Source organism: Melanaphis sacchari, unplaced genomic scaffold, assembly GCF_002803265.2.
Source record: "Melanaphis sacchari strain LSU unplaced genomic scaffold, SCAv2.0 Contig24_pilon_pilon, whole genome shotgun sequence".
Classification (NCBI taxonomy): domain Eukaryota; kingdom Metazoa; phylum Arthropoda; class Insecta; order Hemiptera; family Aphididae; genus Melanaphis; species Melanaphis sacchari.
This window is the reverse complement of record NW_020271125.1, coordinates 2,635,703-2,660,039: the sequence shown is the minus strand read 5'-3', so window position 1 is coordinate 2,660,039 and position 24,337 is coordinate 2,635,703. Positions and strand designations below refer to the sequence as shown.

At 26.0% G+C, this 24,337-nt stretch overlaps 2 protein-coding genes across 2 annotated transcripts; both read left to right on the top strand.

Annotated features, from left to right (window-relative positions):
- The first annotated feature begins 8,912 nt into the window (after positions 1 to 8,912).
- On the top strand, positions 8,913 to 10,329 carry LOC112594932. The gene is made up of 4 exons (XM_025339951.1): positions 8,913 to 9,479; positions 9,565 to 9,818; positions 9,913 to 10,054; positions 10,318 to 10,329. The coding sequence occupies exons 1-4, from the start codon at positions 8,913 to 8,915 to the stop codon at positions 10,327 to 10,329; spliced, it is 975 nt and encodes a 324-aa protein (XP_025195736.1).
- Positions 10,330 to 15,189: 4,860 nt separating this feature from the next.
- On the top strand, positions 15,190 to 18,698 carry LOC112595033 (protein ALP1-like). The gene is made up of 3 exons (XM_025340103.1): positions 15,190 to 15,268; positions 16,104 to 16,560; positions 17,780 to 18,698. The coding sequence occupies exons 2-3, from the start codon at positions 16,268 to 16,270 to the stop codon at positions 18,669 to 18,671; spliced, it is 1,185 nt and encodes a 394-aa protein (XP_025195888.1). The 5' UTR covers positions 15,190 to 15,268; positions 16,104 to 16,267; the 3' UTR covers positions 18,672 to 18,698.
- The last annotated feature ends 5,639 nt before the right edge of the window (positions 18,699 to 24,337 follow it).

Here is a 24,337-nt window from a genome sequence, read left to right as displayed (position 1 = left end):
TTTATATTTTTTTTTATAAATGTTTTTATATTGGCTTGTACTTATAAAATACATTTTAATAAATAATTAAATACGTTTTATGTTCAGATACAGAATTTAAACTAGTTTAGGAATCAAACACGTACATATATGGTAACTAATAACAATAATATTTATCATTAACCAATGCAATATTAAAATGTATTTATTTCAAAGAGATGTCTATACTTAATACATTGAAATTTACTATAGTGAAAATAATGTTCATTTTATCAATGTTTTCAGTAGTATTTTCTTATACATTTATTTATTATAACATTTTTTTTTTGTTTTTCTGCTTAACTATTAAATAAACAAATGCATAAAAATTTTACAATGCTATTGTAATATATTTTATGTAACGCGTAGAGTGGTCGTATTTCATTAAGCATTTATAATGCATATAATATGAATAAAAATAAATCTCTGTCACAAATTTCGCAACATCTTATATCCTTATAATACCTAACTAGAACACAGCTATTACCTGAATTACAATGAGGATTTTTATTTATTATCCTTTTAAGTTGATATTTTTGTTTAAACCTATATTTTTTTTTTTCATTTTATAACACTGTTAATTCTTTTAGTACTTAAAAAAAAAAAAAATAGTATATCACACATATTGTTTTCAAAACACTACAGATTCATTCAAAAGTAGGTACCAAGTTTCAAAAGGGATGCTAGTTATAAACAAAAATAATTGGGTAGCTAATGTTTTTAGATTTTTAATTTATAAATTAAATTTAAAATAGTTCGCTGTAACAACTTTTTGTATTAGGCAAAGCAAGAGTTAATGAGTAATTAAGTTTTTTTTTTTTACATCGTTCTGGACAACATTTTTTATGTTTATTTAAAAATGCAGCATATTAATGATTAACTAATTAAAAGTTAATGAATCTTTTATTTTACATTTGTTTAAAATCACCATTATAATACATTTAAATTTTAGGATTTTTTTCGAGTTTTCTATGTTACTAAGCTACCAAATATTAAATTAACATAACGTAATTTAATTTAATGTATTTAATTCTTGAAGTTTAGATTTTGAACAAGATGATTTTTATTTTTTTTTTTATATAAATTGTGTGTATCATCTTCATAACTATTTAATAACTGATCAGAAATTATACAATAATGGAAAGTTTGTTTTTTTCAAATGTCCTATTTATGTATTAAATAATTGTTAAGACTCGTAAAAATAAAAGAATACAAATAATGGAATTTAAGACATGTATTTTGTCGAGAAAACAATTTTTTTTGTATTTCAGATATTATTTTTATTAGTTTTAAAAGATTCACTGTTAATTTAAGTTTAAAATGATTGGTGTTGTATCATACTTTTTAAAACAATTTTTTTTATTTTAAGGATGCATATTTACATATTATGTGTAATATATATATATAAATTTATAATTCCTTGAAAAAATTATAATTACATTTCTATTTTACTTTTTAATAAGACTAGAAAATGTACTTTTTTCATTATTTTTCTCAATTCATGTTTAAAAACTTCAACCATGACTTACTTAAATAAGAACTAACAATTTAAAAACATTCTTCAAACATTTCATAAACCGAGTTTCATGCAAAATCTTCTTTTGAATGCAACGATAAGTCGTTGTTTTAAATTTAAATTAATTATTAATTACTGAATAAATTACTGAATTGTGGTATACCACCTCTGGTTGAAGTAAAACTAGAACGTGGACTTATAAAGTTTTTATCGTGTTCAAATTGTTTTAAGCTTATTAATTTTTAATCCTTATCATTAATTAATAATTTTTATTAAAATAATTTGAGAATATAATAGTATAAATTTAGTCCTTACCTATATTTCTTTTATTTATTTACAAATATATTTTATTTATTTTTGTATGATAAACATTTTGTTTTAATGTCAATTACCTATCCGTATGATAGTCATAAAAATTCTTGGAATTCCGTTTTTTTTTGGCAAAGGTAATTTCTTTTTTTTTAATTTATTCTAATTAAATATCTGGAACTAGAATATGATTATTAACCACACTTCTTTATTTTTAGTTTTTTTCCATAAAAAATAGCATATTGGAATCGTCTTTTGGAAGCTGGTCCGACCTATGTTCAGTTTGATACGGCGAGGTTTATTTAATGAAATTGAATTTGATTAAAATTTTTGATACAGTTAGTTTAGTATTACAACATTTTCACATAGGGGCTTTTCCCTTACTATAAGGAATATAATTTGAGCAATCATGGCAAAGCATAATATGCATAATCGATTAATATAATTTTGCCTTTTTTAAAAAAAAATTTAGAAATTTAGTTTTTACTTTATACAAAGTTATCATCACATTGATATTAATTTTGGCTGAACAAATAATTAATCAAATTATCATGTATCAAAAGTAATGTTAGTTTTGGTATATTTTTATTGCAACTAATTTATAGCTCACAAATTGCAATTTTTGATTGGTATATCTGTCTTTTCAGTTTATATTTTTCTTTTATTTTATATTCATAATAATATGGTTGTATAATTTTAGCCACCTATATATCAACTAATTGACTCACAGTTATTTATATATAAAACGTATACATATATATTATCATTTATAATTTAATTTTAACATTGTGAAAATATTTTTTAAGCTTCAGTTCGATAAATAAGTGACATAGTGTAGGTATGTGTTTTTCGTGTTTTCAAACACTTTTTTATTGAAAAGCGACTTCAACTGTGAATTTCTGCATCACTGGCAACAAGGTCAATAAAAAGTCGACAACAATTTAAAGTCATGTGTGTACAGCTCTGTGTTGGTTTAACGTCTCATGGGAGTAAATTTTATTAGTACCTGCTTGAATTCCATTTTTAATTATCGTTAAAAGTGTTTACCCATGTTGCGTTTTAACTGTGAATAAACGATTATAATATAATAATATTGTACAAAAATCCAAAGGGTCTCGAACTCTCGAATGCGTTCTCATAATTTACCTTTGCAACATTTCATTCGAAATTTTTGCCTTAAAAATATACCTTCAGTTGCTTTGTAAAAGTTGAGCATTGGTTCGAAAAATTATCTGATGATATTTTATTTTCCATAAATAAGGCAAAACCTACTCTTGTTTATTCTCGCCACATAATTATGGTTTTAAATCAAAGTCAGTTATTTCGTTTTCATTACACAAGAACTACTACAGGTGTGTTAATAAAAAACTATCAAAAGTCATAAAATTATCCTGTTAGTGCTATACAATGTATAGTATACATGTATATTAATTTACCTAAATTTTACGTGAAAGTTAGATTATATTACTTTTTACTTGTTTTGTATAGCCAAATATAAAAGCTACACATTTTTTTTTTTTATGATAGAAATATTAATACCTGGCAAATTTGCAGTGCTAGTGACGTAAATAACGTGTCGTTAACAGATTATCATGGCCATATTTTAATTAGTTTTTTTCTTAGTTCATATTGTCATTAAAAGCATATATTTTTTTTTTGTACATAGTTAATAAAACACGCGTTATCTGTTTTTTCCAATACTTAAATATTGAAAATGGTTTCAAAAAAATATGGTCTACTCGTCAATCGCCATTATCTTGTTTAAATCATTAATATGATTTTCTCTATTTAGATCACTAGTTAAAAATGCTCAATATAAGACTTAAGCAATAGTATTTTTAAATTGTTAGGTAAAATATGAATTAAACTGTATTAGTAATTATTTGTAAACTATGGTAGTTATAAATAATTCTATATTATTTTGATTTTTAGTAAACATTTTTTTTGTAAAACTGAATATTATACAATTTTAATTTTAATTCAATTTTTATTTATCTGTTTAAATTTTGTGAAGTTGCAATTTTAACCATAGAAACCGTAATGATATTATTAAATACATTTTTAATTAAAGTTTTTTTAAATTAATTTAACGCCATAGAAATATAATAAAAATTAACTTAAGTTGAGTTTAAAGTTTAAGTAGGAATTATGTATTAAAGGTGTGTTAAAATAGGTAAATTCATAAAATATTTAACTCCATTTTTAATACCATAATTTTAACGTACGTGGAAACTTTATAAAGCACTTCTTGCTGTGACGTGTGCGTAGTGTGCATAAGTAGCTTAAATATATTTTATATTATGTTTATAGTATATTTATGCCTTATAATATGGTTATAATTATATCATTTTTATCGTTTGATGAAAGGATCAAGAGTAAGGAATGTACTGTATACAAATAATATGTTGTTAAAATTGCATGTACCAATATATTACGTTTTCCAGGAAACTATTTTAATAAGTAGATTGTTTTCAAATACAATTGTTCACTGTGAAGATAATCACCTTGTGTTCATGTAATTAATATATAGTTTACGTTTCATCGTGAAAACCCGTTATGTCTGTTTTATAGTGTCATTATAATATAATATTACATTCACGTCCGTAAATTAAGCCTAACCCTATCGTAGTTGTGGTATAAATATGTGTATAACGTACAGCTCATACAGGTTTGTTTTATTATATGTATTGTGCATTACCCCTTTAGGGCGCACACGACTAATGGTGATAGTTTGTAAAGAACAACACGAACAGCGAACCAAGTGCGATGTAAAGGTACGGATGTATACGACGATGATCGGTATTGTTTTTGTCTTTTTGATTACGCGAAGAGGTATGTATACATGCATTATAATACTCCACAATAACGGTTTGGTCTGCAGAGTGCGATATTGGCTTATGGCAATAATTATTAAAATTTATTATACAGAGTTATCAATCAAGTTTTTCCCATTTTTCATACCGATTTGACTGTCATTTTAAATACTTAGATTCTTTATAGCTTCATGTAAGGAGTGTTCTGTACCAGCTTCTTCTATTTGAATGATAATCGCTTTATTTTTTCCTGTTTATGTTATGTCAGATAACTTTTATAAAAATATAGATTTATCAAAATCGAATAATTTTTTTAGTTTTTAAGTGTAATATGTATTAAACTTGTGATATGGGTCAATCATAATAAATTTAGATTATAACTGATAAGAGGCTATGATGATTTGAACAATTCAGAAATTAATATTAATTTATAAACATTTTTTAATAATATGTAAAAATTGTGTAATTGTTATAAATGCTAGATCCCAGATTTCTTTTTTTAATTTTGATTTAGATATATTAACATTTAAAACAAATCATATGTTTGACAATTTAAAGTGAAAAATATTAGTTATTATTTGAAAATCAGAGAAGTTTGTATTACACACACAATACATTCTTAAATTGTTTATATAAAATGTGTTATTTATTTCTATACTTAAAATACAAAATATCCAAGTTTAAATAAATGTATTATTAAAGTAAAGCAATTAGGGTGGCAATGGTTGGCGAACCACTCTGTACGTAGAATAATAACAGTCATGGCGTATTGCCTAAGGGGCGTAAAGCTAATATTGTATTTTTTTTATACCGTACCGGTTTGATAAAACAACGATGGGCGCAAAGTCGACGAACCTATTAATATTAATTGATCTCATATAGCCATGCGTTATTAACTTTTATCGCCGCACATTGTTTAACCGACAGTGAATAAAATTAACGAAATATTTGCGACGGTTTTTTTTTTTTTTTTTAATACGCCATAATGTTTCACAGATTTTAGTGTTTTTACCTAAATATCAAACGCAATCAACAAAGATAGTAGTCACAACAACACCGTATTTTATATTATTTTCTGTCTCGTCCAATTACAATATAATTATACTGAATTAAATATAAAATACGATAAATAAATAAATGAATCATTAGTAGAGAACTATTTTTTAGGATGTAGACAATGTGGGATTTGGATTATTCGGGCCAATCAAAGTTTATATTTTTATATGGATCAAAACAAAACTGATCTATTTAAATATATATATATATATTTAATTGTATTCACATTTTTATAATTTTTTTTTATTTTACATCTCATAACTATGGTTAGTACTTTGAGTGTCCCATTAAGATATTCTGAATGCTCAAACGGACTAGGTATTGAATATATTTGAGGATTATTTTATAAATAGTTTTACGGTCGTAATTGCGAGTTTTCTATAGAGTTTGACAAAGATACGAAAGATTTACCTACGGAAATCGTGAAACCGTTATACTATTACTGCGTTTATACATTAATACGATATTATTATGCTCTGCTAATGATTATACACTTTAATCACGGTCAATAGTATATTTAACGTGTACCAGACTTATTCGTATTAATCTTTCAGCAATGTTGAATTCACTTTGGTGTCATTAATAGTGTCTACCCACAACCGACAATCGTTTGGACGTCAGCAAATAATAGGTGCCTAGTAAACTCAATGGCAGGTGGCAGCTGCTACAGACGTTGCGTATAATATGCTGCACCCGAATCTTTCCCAACGGTCCTGTGTAGCAAACCGTAAATTTATCTGGACAGCCACCAACAATTATAATCCCAATAACGTGAATTGTAGTATTGTAGAGTAATATTCTGTAGTAAAAGGCATAATGTAAAACGATGAGCACTGAAAAAATAATATGTTTCTATACATCTTATTTTTCAGTATAAAGCAAGTACTCGGTTACGGTTTGATCGTAATGAACAAGGCCGTCCTTTCTTATGTTATACAAAAATACTAAATGATGAATTCAACTCATAGTACACTATTTACGCATAAAACAATTATTTTAATAATACCAATTATTATAATAATACGGTGTGTTATACATACCTATCACAAATGAGCATTAACATGTTAAAAAATATTAATTTTTTTTAAATTCGTCATAATTATTATTAGTACCTTGATATCTTGAATAGATTATTAACATTATCCATAGTATTAATTTATATTTTTTTCAGTTAACTCATTTTTCATGTTTATCTGTAGTTAGTTTAAATATAAAAACTTTTAAAAAAGTAATTGTTTTTGTTTAATCACGTTGTATAGACAATGATTTTAAATAAATGTAGAGCAAGTAAAATTTCTTGATTTAATAATTTAGTAGATACAAATATATAGTTAACCTTAACTTTTAAAATATTTTACGTAATAATATAAGGAATAATGTTGGTTGCATTTTTAACGAAATGTTTATTTATTTAATAATAATTGGGAACTTTTAACTTATAAGCTGATAGTTTGGAACTTTAATTAATAAAATTAATTAATTAATTACTTTATTCAATTTCTCAAATTTAAGGTATACCTACATATTATGTATAGCCAACAGTATTTTATATTATTTATTTATTTACATTAAATTCAGTGATGTAATAATATTTAGTATCTTAATGGTGATGTGTAATGGGCGTGACTAACTTTAGGAAATTAGATCTTCATAATATAGTAAATCACTTAAAATGTATTATTATTTCCATGCTTTTAAAAAAAAAAAAAAAAAAAAGAAACAATAAAGTAAACAAAAATAAGAAAAAATATTTTAAATCTTAACACTTGTTATAGTAAATAATAATTATTATTATTTTTATTGTATTTAAAATTTATTTAAACTAGAGAAACCATAAAGTGTTAAAAATGTCAAATCTTTTGTAAATAATCATTTTATAACTTCATATTTCAAACAAATTAAATTTGGTAAAATTTTACGTAAAATAACAATTAACGGTGATTTTATCTGTAGGTACTTGGTATAATTCAAAAAATAAAATTCTAGTATTGTAAAAATCTACTGTACGTAGATAATCACAAAGTAGAAATTCTGGATATCATACAGACTAAATGAAAGTTCGCAAAAAGTTAAGTATGTAATATTTTAAATTATTAATTACGTACTTATTTGATATTATAAATTCATAATGACAAAGTAAAATTAACAAGTAACAAATACAGTTACTATGGGTATTAATATTTCCATGCTATGTGAATTATAATCAGTTTTTTACTACAGTATTTAAAAAAAAAAAAAAAGTTAATTTAATAAAGACAGTGAAATTGAAATTTATTTAGACAAAATATAAAACACATAGGTTACGTTCATAATATTTCGTAGTGTAATAATTTATATCGGTAAAGATAATAATAAACAATACATTAATACATCGTTATCCGATTAAATATACCCTTTAAAAGAATCTCAAGTCTCAACGCTGATTAAAATCCCCACTCATGTAATGTCTTGTTCTAGTTTGAGAAATTACACTTTTCGAACTCCAGAAACGACCAATCTGTGGTTGTGAGTGAAAGCTCATTCCATACTCATCCCGTAAATATGTGCCAAAGTTATGGGATTCACGGCATAAAAGAGAAGTTGGTTGAGTATTGTGCCGGACTGATCCGTTCGTCTTTAACCTGCACCGGGAGAATACTCGTTGTAATCATGGTTAATTAAATATTGAGTTAAAGACTTCGTTAGCTGTCTGTACGAAACTGTTAAATTGATTTAATCACAAACTTTTAATCAGACCACTGCTGAAGTAGTTATATGCTACTAAGTGTTATGCAATGATGGTACAATTTTCACTAGGATGTTAAAATTATGACAGAACATACATGCACATACATTATACAATATTCTACTGTTGTTATTGATTCGAACGGAGTTACATAAAAGAAAAAAAAATTGTATTGATTTTTTTTTCAAATTATTATGTTACTGTAAAATACTGAATGACAGAACACAGCGGGGAGTCGTTGAAATTAATTTTTTTTTTAATTGTTTCTTACTCATCGTAAGTTGATAATTTTTTTCTTCAAATTATAAATAAGTTAGATAATGAGATATGTACGAGAGAGAAAAACAGTTACATGAACTATTAATACCTAATCTAATATACTACTAATTTAAGCGCGGTTTTTTTTCATCCGTTAATGAACGTACACATTTAACTCTATGATAATATCGGTACAATATTTAATTTTTCTTACATAATGTGTACGATTCACATGGAATATTTGGGTAATATACGATTAGATATACAATCTGTGCGTAAAGCAATGTACGATAAGCGACGTAAAATGTATCCTGCTTTTCCCACATCATTCAACGAAGCAATTTCTCAACTGAAACTGGTGGAAAATGATTTTTGTTTATTTAACGGAGATCAATTTGTTTTTGTTCCGGAAAATGGTGAATTTGTTTGTATAACTACAAAAGAAAATTTAAAATTTATGACAACACAAAATGAGTTTTTTGGAGATGGTACATTTGATTACGCACCAAAATTTTTTTTACAACTTTATACCATACATTCTCACACAAATGGTTTTTATGTGCCTATCGTATATTTTTTTCTTACAAACAAAACAAAAGAAACTTATTTGAATATGTGGAAATATCTTTCGGAACTATGTCAACAATTTTTTTCTTCAACTTTCGATGTTCAAAAACTACATTTTGATTTTGAATCTGGAGCTCATGAAGCTGCCAAAGAAATATTTCCAAATGTGATAATTGTAACATGCCGTTTTCATTTAGGTCAAGCTTGGTGGAGAAAGGTAATATCAAAATCTAATCTTATTTATAAATTAATACTCTTTACGACTTTGAAGCATTATTTTTAATGAAATAAAATATCTACAGATTAATGAAGATTCAAATTTGAGAAATGCATACAAAGAAAAAAACAATGAATTAGGTCAATGGCTAAAATTATTTTTCGGCTTACCTTTTTTACCCAGTGACGAAATTGAAGATGCATTTTTAGCATTAATAGCCGAATGCCCTAACCTAGAAGAAGCTCATGTATTTACAGACTATTTAGTATCAACATATATTGCACCTGATTCATTATTTCCACCATATCTTTGGGCACAAGAACCCTCAGTAAATCCAAGGTATGGTTTTAAAATTTTTTAAATTAAATTCTTTCTCCTATGTTAATTTTATTAGTAAATTCAAAATCTCTAAGTTTTTATAATTATTTTTTAGAACTACTAATGGTCCAGAGAGTTTTCATAGGACGTACAATGGTCAGTTTTATAGCCCCCATCCTCCAACACACGTAGTTATATCAGTTTTAAAAGAAACACAAGCTCAAACTTTGACAATAATTAATTCAATTAAAAACAATGTACATAATCCTATGTCCAAAAAAAATAAACTTAAAATTGAATTAACTCTACAAAATTATAATGATTATAAAAACAACAAGGATTTAATTTTATATTTAAGAAAAACTGGAAATTCCTACCAAGGAAAAAATTTAAAAAAAAAATAAAAATCTAGAAAAAAATGTTTAAAAACTATTATTTTGAATGTATGTTTATGTATTATTTTATTTTTTATTCAGAACTCAGATCTATGTATGTATGTATTATTTTATTTATTTTTCAGTTTCTAACGTAACACTAACATGTGTATTTTTAAAACTAGTATTTTGAATGTATTATATTATTTTTTTATTCAGTTTCTATAACGTAAAATTAACAAGTACATTTTGTAACAGTATTATTAATAATTATACAACGAAAATTGTTTTAATTAATCAACATTTTAAACGCTACATACCAATTGTATAATTTTATTTTAGTTTGTAACGAAGAGTTATTGTTTTAATTGTATTATTAATACCAATAGTTTATATTAAAAAAAAAAAAAATGTTTATAATAAATGTTAAAAATAAATAAATGTTTAAAATATTCAGAAATTATAAACTTGGCAACGTTGTCTAAAAAAACATTCGCAATCGTTCGATTTTCGGCTAAAAAAACAAATTCTCTGATAAGAGTTATTCGTTCGCAATCGTGTTATAAAAAAGGTAAAACGTTCGCAATCGTGTTGTACCCCCAATTTCCAATTACCAATTCCTGGGTGTTTTTAATAGTTAATTTAAATAGGTAAAATTTATTATATTTACCGTTGGATTTCGTGTGACTTTGATGAAATCATATTTTACGTATCACATATATATGTGCTTAATGCCTACCCATATATCACGGTAAAATTAAATGTATTATGTTAAATTTCAATCCACTGATTTCAATGGGCAATAACGTACTGACAATAATATAATATTATATTATATTCACATGTACAGAGTGGAATTATTAGAAAAACCAATCATATCGTATTCTGCGAAACTGGAGTATAGTCCTATTGTATTTGGGTAAGCAACACAGTGTATCGTCATTTTAAAACCGAGCGTGATGGATCATTTAGTTACATGAACACGATTCCAAATGGAAATTATTAATTGGCGAATAAATCATAGGTATCTGTGTTAAACGATTAAACATATTATTTAAAGCCGACGGCATATAATGCGGATAACACGATAAAAGTATCGTATATTGTAATACTGTCAATAGACAATAGGTAGTTTCGATTCGACTTTTTATTCCGTATTCCATGTTGTGAGCTTTTAAAACTCTGTACTATTATTGTATTACGATTACCGTGACAATTTGTATGGTATTAATTTTAATTAATACATTTACCATGGACAAATTCGTTGGTACTTATCTGAAGTATGTTGGTTAGGGAGAGCATGAAATCTTCTACCAAAAAGTTAACACGTGCTATGATATAGATTTTATAACTTTAAGAAGCTCGCTAAAACTAATCATAATTCTGCAGTGTGATTAGAAAATAATAATATTCTTAATCTAGCTAAACTAGATAGTAATTCGTCGCAGTATTTGAATACAATATTTGGTCGACTTAATTTTGCTACTCAACAAATAATAACGATTCGCTAATTATTCTTATTAACTTAAATAACTACGCAATTTAACATGAGAAAAAACGAAATCATGATAAGTGTATAAACAATAATCTTTAAATTACGAAATTTCATGTTTTTGAATAAAAAGCAATGCTGTTTTCAATGATATTGTCACCAAAAAAAAAAAAAAATGTCAACGCGCAATTTTGTAGTTTATGGTCAGGATTAGTGTAAATCAAGACTAATTAATCATGGTTTTGCTGAATGATAAATTGTATAACTCGATGTACACTTTAATTTTATAAGTAGGTAGATTAAAATTTTGTAGCTAAAAATTATGGTTATCTCGAGTTGCTTGATGTCTTATCAATCGCGTGTTACTCATAAAATAGTTGTTCATTTACCCAATTGTTGTTAATAATATACATTTATACTGATTGATAATAATTATTATACTATATACTATGATAACTATAGAAATATTTCAAGTGGTTATCATTTTTTTTTTTTTTTTAGAGCCAATAAAAATATGTGGGTGTACAATATTTATTTAAATTAAATGTATAAATTATTTTTATTAAATTTAAAAAAAAAAAAAAAGTAAAAATAAATATCGAAAATTAGTCATTTTCAAAGTAAATCGCGTATAACTCCAAATAATACCGTATTAATACAGTTTTTATTTATTTTTTTATTATTCAGTAAAATAAACTAGTTGATAACACAATAAAAAATTTTTATTACCTATTTAAAAAATGACTATATAAATTTGATGTGATTACACCGTAAATTTGATACATCTGTAAATATACTGTTGTTTAGTTTTTTTTTTTCAAAAAAAGTTAAATTGATCATAACTTAAAAAAATTTGGACTATCCAACCTCTTAAAAGAATTTTTTCATAACTTAATTCTTAAGGTATACAATCATACGATGACAGCCAGTCACTCTCACCATGGACACATATACTTTATACTTAAACCTTGTATACTCGCTAATATTATACACTCTGTTTGGAGAAAAATAAATATAAATAATATATTTCACGATTTTAAAGCGTTATTGTAATAGTCCAATCATTTAATTTTGATATAGTTAGTGTAACTAAGGAAATAATTTAAAAGTTTATTTCATACATTTTTTATTAGAAAAAAATAAAAGTTATACATGTTTTAACATGAATTTAATTGTTTAAAACTATGCACTAAATAAACATACTCACTCGTATAGGTCTTTATAAAATATATATATATATATATATAAAATATTTATTATATAGCCAATAATCGTAGGGTTAAAACAAATATGTGTATATTACTTAATACGCCGTCGTTAAAATGTATAGTCTTAAGTCGTAATTTTAAATGACGTAGTTTTCGAAACAATTTCCGAAATAACTGACACAGAAGACGCAACCTATTTTACTATTATTAAAATATATACATACAGCGCGAATAAAAACCGTCCAAGGCAGAATAACCGCCGTGCAGTCGCAAGCAAAGTATAAATGCGGTATTTAACCTTTAACTTTAATGGCGTATATACGTGTATTTATTAAGTAAAAAGTCTAGTCGAGTCGAAACTTCTAGCAAAAACAACATCGTCGAATCTCGTGGAAGTGTTTGCACGACGGGTTTTCGAGTTTGACAATGGCCACTAAAAGCAATACGCAGCAAAGAAACAATTATTATTAAAAGAGGACATTATTGCGCGGCCACAAAGTACCAATTCAAATCCGACAAACACAGAAAAACGTCTCCGTCGCGTTGGCATTGCGACGGGCGACGGAAAAAATAACAACAATAATGTACCTACGTACTACACGTAGTTTACAGAAACATTTTCGTTGCATTTTTTATTCTTTCGGAGACTATTTCACATGATAATATTATTGTCTACGGTTTTTCATTTATTATTTTTTATTATTATTATTTATTTATTATTTTTTTTTTTTTTTTTTTTTTACTGTACACGCACTACATCGAAATTCTCCGGTCGATTGATTTAATCGAAACGGACGGAGCAGCGTACACGACAATTTATAGTACCGTTGTGTTCATTTAACTACAGCAATGATATTATAATATTATAGTGTCGTACGTGTGCACCGACTTTGAATACGTGAATGTGATGTGCAATAAGTTGATTAAGTTTCGCAATCGTTGTGCGGCCGTATAATACCAATAATAACAATAATGTTCGATATGGAATATATGAAGTTCAATCAAGTTCTATGTTCATCAGATAAATTAAGTGAAATATTAAATACAAGCGTGGCGTGTAGTACACGTAATTCAATTTGTTGCGAAGAATAATATAACTTTAAATAAATGGCAATTTCTCAATAATATTCTCATGGCAATTCCTTATTATAGTTTATGTGATATCATTATTATTCCCGGTCGAAATTATTCGATTAAGATAACAATAAGTTAATTAAGTAATTAACAAGCATTTTCACTTAACTATTTATATATTTTGTAAGTTATTAAAGTTGTTACTTACACAAGTATCGTAGTTTAATCAAATTTGATATTTTATCAGTAATATTATTCAATAATTTGTGATCATAATATCATAATTTTTTAGATTTCACATAAGAGTTAAAACATGTATGATGTGTATTGCATAAAAAAAAAAAAAAAAAAAAATGTTTTGTATGTTTAAAGCGTTTACCTCATACAGTTTACAATTGATCATCAAATATTTAAATATGTTAGATAAATTGTATTTTTTTCGTTTTTTTCACATGAACGATACAAATTTAAGTACATCGTTAAAAATAAAAGGTCTGAAGTAAAAAAAAAAATAAAAAATGATAATAGTAAATAACCGTACACAATTAGAGAAGAAAAATAAATAAAATCTATTTCACATTATCACAGAAATAGAAAATAATTATACTATAATAAAATAATAAATAAATTAGTGTATTGTCTCCCGAAGAATGAAGTCATACTAAAGCAGTTTAACGAAAGCCTCATGAAAAACGTTTATTTTGAGAAAGTACGTTTGATTAAGCAATGATTTTTTTCTTCTAATACCTTCGTGCATATTTAAATGATTTTCAACTATTGTTCATACGAAATAGTTCATTAGCAAATAGTTAAAATGATATTGTCAACCAATTTAACATTTCGAGGTTTACTTATTAAGTACAACTTGCGCGTTCGGACGAAATATTTGACTATTATAACGCGAGTCTATATTGTCTGTCCTGTGAAATCCAAAAACTCAAACGAACGCGTTGCATAATACTATAATAATATGGAAGATGTGATAATATTATATTCTGGACGTCTGTAGGCCTTAATCTAACCTATTGGGATTACGGACGAGCAGTGTGATTTTTTCAGTGTTCATTTCTTGTTTGAGAAACTCGTTTTTCAAGATTTTCAATCTTTCCCGATCTCCCTACGCACTCCACGTGCTCCTAGTGCTAAATAATGGAATTCTTATTTCAACGATTACGTAGAGATATTTGAATATTAATTAGCCGGCAAGGTTTACGCGTTCTTGACATTATGATGTCGATAACGTGGTAAGTATGTTCTATGTTTCTCAACAGTGCTTACAAAATGTCATACGCGCGTAATTCCGGTGTAATATTTGGTGTATACGTACGTTGCACATATTATCTAGATTTTATTGTAAGGCTAGCAGTTTGAAAAAGATGATTATTATTTTTTATCTACAATTTATCTAAATTAATGACATACAGCATAATCTTGCCCGTTGTTTTCATTCATCGATTGTTTTTTTCGACTGATTTGTGATGCAAATGTGTGCTGATTCATTAGTTATTTTTCACTGGTATATGGTTTTAAATAATATAAAATGATCAGAATTTAATTAAGTGTATATTTATAATGTATTATCTGAATAAAAACATATTAAAATGTGTTTAGGTTTCAAATCATTTATTTCGATCGACAGATATGTTCAAAGTATTATTTTTTTTTATTATTATTATCATCATCACCAGGGATTCCCATCGGTGCTATTTCACAATATATTACTATAATCCAAGACAGTCCATTAGAAGTGATTTGCCAAACGACATGAAAAATGATTGATCATATTTGTCCATTAATACAGATTTTAGAATGAAAATATTTTCCTTGCTATGACTTAAGTACCTATGTAAATACTCCCGTTATGTCAGTTTTAAATAACTAATTGATTATTATCCCGGTGAATGTAATACTCGTATTATATGTGCTGATATTTTAATGTTATTTTATAAAATCATACATTCATTTAAATTGGACTCACATATTAAGTTGTCTATAATTCACTGAACACTCGTTGTTAGTCTAACGTCTCTAACGTACACTACAAATCTATACCAAAACGTTAATTATTAATTATTGAGTAGTTGTAAAAACGTTTTATAATATGTATTATACGAATTTTTTGTTATTTATTATTATTATTATTTTTTTTTTGTTTTAGGCTGGGGTCACACGAGCGTACATAGTACGTGCGTTATAACGTGCGTATATTTTGACACACGTATTTATCAGTTCACACAACCATTAAATATTACGACCGTAGATTTATTATTTTTGAAAAAAGTAGTTTCGTACAGATTTTATGCGGTACAAGACGTAGGTGTAATGGATTCGAACGAAATGGTTACGTTTTCATATTTGACGTACTTGTACTTAAGAAATCAGCAAAGAAGACAATTTTGGGTTCACCCTATAAACTCTGAACGTCAATCACATGGCCATTATTTTCAATTGTATAAGCAACTTCGAAAAGACAATGTTAAGTTTTTTAATTATTTTCGCATGTCGATAAGTTCATTTGATGAGTTGTTATCGTACATAGAAAATGATATAAAACGGCAAGATACAAATATGAGAATAGCTATTCAACCCGAAGAAAAATTAGTGATAACTTTAAGGTATGTACATATATTTAAAAATCAAGTTATAATGAAGTATATAAAATTAAATAATAAGATAATAAACATTAATTTAAATATTATTATTTTTATTAAATAAGCTACATAACATAATTTTGATGTATTAATAATACTTAAATATTTAAAATTATAGTGATAAACGTGTCTTAATAAAAAAAAAAGTAATACTTTGAATTAATTTCATTAAAATTACGAAAATAAATCATAAAATTTTATTTTTATACATAACCAAACAGTAACAACTTGTTCTTTAACTTTATTAAATTAAAATAATAAAATCACAGTAGATTTTGATAATGATAACCTCCTTCCAAAGTTCCACTATCGTTCGACACATTATTACCTTCAACTGAAAATTGAGAGTAATATGATCCGACGGATGATGTAGATGGAGAATGCATATTTTCACGATCAGAAACAATATGTGCCGGACGATAAAACATATTATGTGTGGGTACACTCACAGTTGAAGGACTCTGCATGGATTCATTCGTTTTATTATTTCGTAAACTGTGCAGGAGCTGCATTGTTTTCATTCTAAATATAAATTTTTGTTCCATATTTAAAGATTGAACTGATGGAAGTAAGGAATAAAAAAATGCCAAATCATCATTTTCGAGCGGTTTCTTGGGCGCTTTGTGACTTTCCATAAAATCAATTAATGCGCGTTCAACGTCTGGTCTCTTAAATTTCGTTTTTGATTTTTCTGTCACACTAGACGTATGTGGAGGAAACCCATCTTCGTTTCTAGCTTGCTCATTTTCATCAATACTATTAATTTCTTCTTCAACAGCGGCTACATGATCAAAACTAGATTCAGTGTTTCGTAATTCTTTGCTTTTACCCAAGAATGATAATTGCTCTGCATAAATGTATAATCTAATTTTTTTAGCACCTGAACCAGATTTTGAGTTTTCTCCAATTTTTTTTAAGTTTCTTGCATAATTATCACGGATTGTTCTCCACTTTGCCATTATATCTTGCACTAAATAAAAATGATAAAAAACCAAAATTGTTCAGCATTTAGTAATAAATTATTTTCACTGGGCACTTATTATATTTTTATTAAATATTCCTATTTTAAATACTATGAAAAACCCTTTGTAATTTTTTTTAGTGTATTATAATAACGTTATAATAAAAACAATTTTTATTTATTATTAATTTTTATCTGAGTAAATTATTATTATTATTCTAGGTATCTGGCCACAGGTTGTAGTTTAAAAGAACTGCATTACAATTTTAGGATTGGGAAAAGTACTGCTAGTGAGATAGTTAGAACAGTATGCAAAAGTATTTGGTGCATCTTGAAAGAAAAATGTATTCCTATCCCTGATAAAAATACATGGATTACAATTGCAGAAGAATTTAAAACCCGAGCAAATTTTCCTAATTGTATAGGAGCAGTCGACGGAAAACATATTCGCGTCATCAAACCAGAACGAAGTGGATCTTTGTATATGAATTACAAACATTTTTTTTCTATTGGACTACTTGCCATTGCCGATACAAATTACAGATTTATTTACGTAGACATAGGCTCTTTTGGGAAAGATTCAGATTCTACAATTTTTAGAAATTCATTACTTTGGGAAAAATTGGAAAAAAATCATCTGAACATTCCCGCACCAACACCAAGTAATACATTTCCCGAAATAGACATCTCGCTACCTTATGCTTTTGTTGGCGATGAAGCATTTGGATTAGATAAACATTTGCTTCGGCCTTATTCAGGAACTCATTTGCCTGTTAAAAAAAAGGTTTTCAATTATCGTCTTACACGTGCTAGACGATATATAGAATGTACATTTGGTATCCTATCTAATAAGTGGCGTATACTTCATAGACCTATTGATGTTAAAGTTGACTTTGCAGTAGATATAGTTAAATGTTGTTGCGTCTTACATAACTTTGTACGCGATCGAGATGGCTTTATTTATGATGATACCCTAACGATCAATGGCCTAGAAGATTTCAGTGACATTGAAAACATAACTACAAACAGAAATCAAAATCGATATCGTGAGGCGTTGTCAAACTATTTTATGAGTAACGAAGGGCAGTTATCTTGGCAGATGGATAAAATATAGTTGATAGATACCTAACAAAAGTTTTTAATTTTGTATGAGTTATAAATCTAATAAGATAATGTATAAATTATAAATTATAAAAGTTATTGATAATAATACAAATATACACTCATATAATATCATAATAAATAACAGTATTCATCAAATCATATTATTTTTTTTTCAAATAGGTACATACTACATAGTTTTAATTTCATTACTATGCAATAAATTGTTAAATAATATTTAAGAAATTCATTTGAAATATTGTACTTTATATTATACTTCATTTTTAATTAGCCAACAGGAAATAAAATGTGAACAAAATTGAAAATACTTACAAATTAATTTTTGTTGCGCTTCATTTTCTTTATTAAAATTTGATAGTAATGACAAAGCAATTTCAAACCAGGCTGAATTTTTTTTGTTTTTGTCTTTGTAATCTTCATTTGAAGTATCCCATAATAACGGCCGTTTTTGGACTTCATTAATTAGAAGTTCACTATCAATATTAACCATATTGATTTTTTAGGATTTTTTTTATAGTTGAAACTTATTATAATTTTTGAATTTGAATTTTGAACAAATTTAACACAACACGCTTCAAAACCAACAAAATGTTATTATACGTCTGGATAATTGTGCGTCTATATGGCCATTCAAGTTCAAGACAATACATTTCTACAACGTGCGTATACATGTTTCGACGTGCGTTGTAGCATAATACGCAAAGGAAAAAATTGACGTCCATTCATTCGCACGTACGTTTTGACGCACGTTGTTAGTGTGGCCCTATCTATAAATATCAATATAATTCTACAACGGACGTCAAAATTAACGTGCGTTACGACGTACATTATGCGCTCGTGTGGCCCCAGCCTTATAAAACATACTACTTTTGACAAGTTTTGAACATTTAAGTCTATAGACACTGGGTTTGTTTATACACGATAAAAGTACTTCGACAAGAAAGTTATTAAGTTTGTGGTCTGTGATTGATGTTGTAAACATTATTGAAACTTGGTATCGACTTGTATGAGCATCTGTTTGATGTTTACAATTTTTTATTAGAGGAGTCAAGCATTTAGGTTACGAATGATACATTTCTAGTAGTCTTGTACTTCACTAAAATTTACGTCTAAAATACAAGATGATTTAATGACTAATAATTAATGATTTAGTGTTGAAGAGATTAAGATATATCAATATGCGTATTACATAATTGATAAGAAATACTTAACAAATATAACATTTTTGCCGTGAATATATTGTATATTATAATTTTAAGCGTTTTTTGAAGATACAACTCACACTATCAATACTAAACTCTCCTCATAATATACGGAAAAAAATAGACAACAAATATAACGTCACGTATATACGATTTCAGCTTAATACATGTTTAAAACCACAAAAGTAATAGGTAACTTGTTAATTTTGAATTTATGTCTTGTTCATTTTAACGCAATTATAGTTTGTTAATAACCTTATTATATTTTGAAGCATTAAAATAATATATAAAAACGTCATCAATTTTTTACTAAAAAAATAATAATAGTTTAAATTCTATTTAAAATCATAATTATAATTAAGTACTATACATATAGTTATAGAAATTCGGTATTAAAACAATAGTTTTATCATAACATAGTTATAAAAATAGTGTTTGCTGTTTACATAGTTATTATCGCAAATTAACAGCACAAGGTCAAACAAACAGGATGTTCAGGATATATCCTACAAAACACAACTAACATAGACATTGGGGTTTATTTCGGAAAATGACTCAGATTGCGTTTCGTAAATTGTCTCAAGGGTTCGTTCGGTCTTGGATTATGGGCTAACGATTTGGAATCTGTCCAGTTAAGTCTTATAGACAAAATTGACAAGGATGCTTTTTGCATTTTAAGCCAAAAAGGGATATTCTCGACGTTAAAGTAGTTAAGTTAAAACTAAATAATCAAAAAAAAACAAAATTACTGTGTATACGAACCATTACGGCGTTAAACTATTTCGTGGAAGACTGATATAATATATATTATATTTTTCTTTTGAAAACAAAATCTTAAAATAATTGAACAATTTAATAATAGTCTAACAATAATAACATTAGTCGATCAATATTTCAACAGATTTTTGATTAAATTATTTTTATAACTGTGCAATATTATATACATTAGTTATAAACTCATAATCCTATGTTTAAAATTTATGTATCGAAAAGTGATTACTTAAAATCAATTTTAATTCATTTAGACAAATTTAAACACTAGTGCTAACCTAGGGTTGCATGAATGGTTGATTAATTTAATGGTTTCAATAAAATTTAATGGACCAATCACGGGCAACTAAATCATATTTGATGGACCATTAGTTTACTGTTGGTTTATTAAATGCTTAGTGATTGTTCACGCAATCCGGCATAGGTAAAATCAATTCAAACGTATTAATTATTGAATATTTAAAGTGTTGATATTAGAAAGTGTATTTTCGTTTACTAATAAATTATTAATATGTGTAAGTATAATGTATGCACAAAAATATATTATCTAATATACAAAATAATGTAAATTTTAACAAAAATATATCATGCCGATTTGAAAAAATATGTGTTTTTTTCATATGACTTAATACTTGTAAATGTTAGTTTAATTAATATTATATCCTCCTTAAAATATTGTAACAATAATACAGTTCAATTAATAGAGCATGAAAAATTTCATGACAAACAATTGAGTGCAATACATATAATATAGGCATATATATACAAATAATTTTTAACCGAAATAAATTGACAAAAATCTTCTTAAATACATACCTATAACAAAACACCTACATTTGCATTTATTAAATATAAGATCTTAAAATTGTATAATCTGCACTTACGATGTGTTTATGCAATAAATAATATAACTTAGAAAAAATATGCGACTGTATACAAATCTATTTTTACTATAGAAATCAAGAATATTTATTTATTTATTTATTTATTTATTATTATTATTATTATTTTTTTTTTTTTTTGACAATTATAATTTTTGCTTCACGGCGAATATTATAGTGACAAACTGTAATTCAATTTACTTTGAGTTTACGTACCAACAGTCTTTATTTTTGCCGTTGATGTTATTAACCGCAGTAATCTATAATCTTAGTTTGGTATAACAATATCAAAAGTCTCTGGTTTTCACTAAAAACATAAACAAAATGTCGAGTTTCATTAATTCATGTCACATTTTGCTAGACTGCCAGACTCTATATATATATATATCGTTAATTTCTTGAACACCATAAATAAATTTATATATATATAATATTATGTCTATTATTTTACTTAAGATAATTTTTGTGATAGTTAGTTAGTAATAAAATACATATAAACATAATTTATCATACCAGTAAAAACCTTTCGTATGTTACAGTATTGATTGGGTTTCCAGCCTGTAGGTGCAAAAAATAGTCAATATTGTTTCTCTTGTCAAATTTCTGTTGACTTTCGTTTTGATTTTGTAAATAAAAAAATCACAAGCATATTGCAAAACTACGCAGTTTTTAGGATCCCAATGGAAGTTCATACGCATAACATTTGTCCAGTCGATCTTCTACTGATTTACATATTAATAATACTGTGCTGAGTTTCATCTGCGCTGTTTCTCAAGCACGATAACATTAACATTTCAACGAGATGATTTATTTTAGTCGTAGAATACGATATAGGTAATCGAGAAATAAACATTTCATTGCACAGTATAATAAGGAAGAAATAAAATATTACAAGGAACAGTGAATTAGTGTAGCCGTAATAGATTTCATTAGACTCTTGTAACGGTACATTAAATATATATATTAAAACTGTTTTTACTGAAAAGCAAATAAGTCGGATAATTCATTCAAAATTATTTTTTAACGTTAATTTTTAATTAAATTGTCCAATCTGTATGAATGTCGTCAGATAGATTTATCAGTACGACTTCTAAAAAAATTAAAAATTAAATAATTTACTTTTAAGAACTCTAAATTACGTTGTGGTACTCAAAAAGATAATTATATTTAATTGTACCTGGTTACATTTTCAGATAATAATGTTATATCACATAGGATAATAGTTCATGTCAATATAATATAATATAATAATATATTATGTTACACAAGACAATCAAATTGGCTTGGAGCCATTTCAAGGAACAATTTCAATTACAGAAACAGAAGTAATTTTACTGCCATTGCCATGTATATATAAATATATTATTTGCAAGCACATTTTGATATATTTAGTGTAATTTAGAACGTTTTGAAAGTCCAATTACACCAAGAAAACTATTCATTTAAATAGTTTTTATGCTAATATAAAATAATATAGCGAAATAATAGTTGATGGATTGAGTATTGAATTTAAGAACACGATGTATATCTAATAGGGTCTAGAACATGATATATTTTGCTGTCTCTATTAACGATTTAATAGATTTAATGCCAAATTAATTTTTATAAACATTTGGTTTGAGTTGTATAAAATCCAATAAAATAAGTTTAAATTTACTTTTTAATTTTCGTAGATATAATATCTAAAAGTTAAAAAAAAAAAACACTGACGCAACGTCAAATATGACGTAATTAATTTAGCTCAATTGAGCAATTGTTCAATGAATTTATATTTTTGTATTTTTGTATAAACCCACTTTGAAGTGTGTAGGTACCTATTTTTTTTCTTATTGCTATCACGTAATGACAATAGAAATGTAAAAAATATTCTCGGTATGATTCATTTTTTTTTTTTCGATAGGTAGTTATTTTATAGGTATTAGTTTATTTTTAGAATATGTTTTTGATGTTTTTTTAACAGTTTCTTATTTTGGTAAATTTTATTAAAATTATTAAAACAATTTTATTTTAAGTTTTTTAAATCCTTGTAAGTCATCAAGTTTGACAAGATTTAGGCTCTTTAAGTTAACTTTCAAGTGTCAACATAAAGTTTATATTCAACATTCCAATCTAGCAATAGAACTAAAATATTAAGTTAATTTTTCGAAGGCTAAAATATAAGTAACGTAATTCAAGATTGAGTTCTAAAAATATAAAATTTATTAGTAAAAGATCAATGAAAATAACGTATAATAATTGAATAAAGTACATTTCAATTTTTAAAAACACTGTTTTTGTGTATTATGCTAAAAATATTCGATTGCTAGATTTTGTAAATTTAGATTATAGATAAACTGCGTCTCAACCGCGACCGTCTTTAGCTAGTCTCTAATCAATTTTTAAGTTTTAATAAATAAAATTATTAAGGACAATATTTATGATATCTTAATACTGTTTAAACGTACATAAAGCAATATTTTAAATATTAAATTATTTTAAAATATCCTGTGACTATTGTGGTTTTTCAACTTAAATTTAATACTCAATTGAAATCTCTAATTTGAATGATATTCCTAAAACATTTCAATCCGGTAGATACTTGATGAACGGACACTAAATCTGTCGTCATGTACTGCGCATAATTCAAATAAATACGTCTGTCGTCCTTTCACGTGCAATTAATAATATGTTTTATCTGTCAGTAATATATTATTATAATCATTATAAAAATGTATAAATGACACGATGGTAAGACAATATCGTCTATAAATTCCCAAGAAGAGAAAGTAAAACGTCAATATCACATGTGCATTCTCAAACATGTG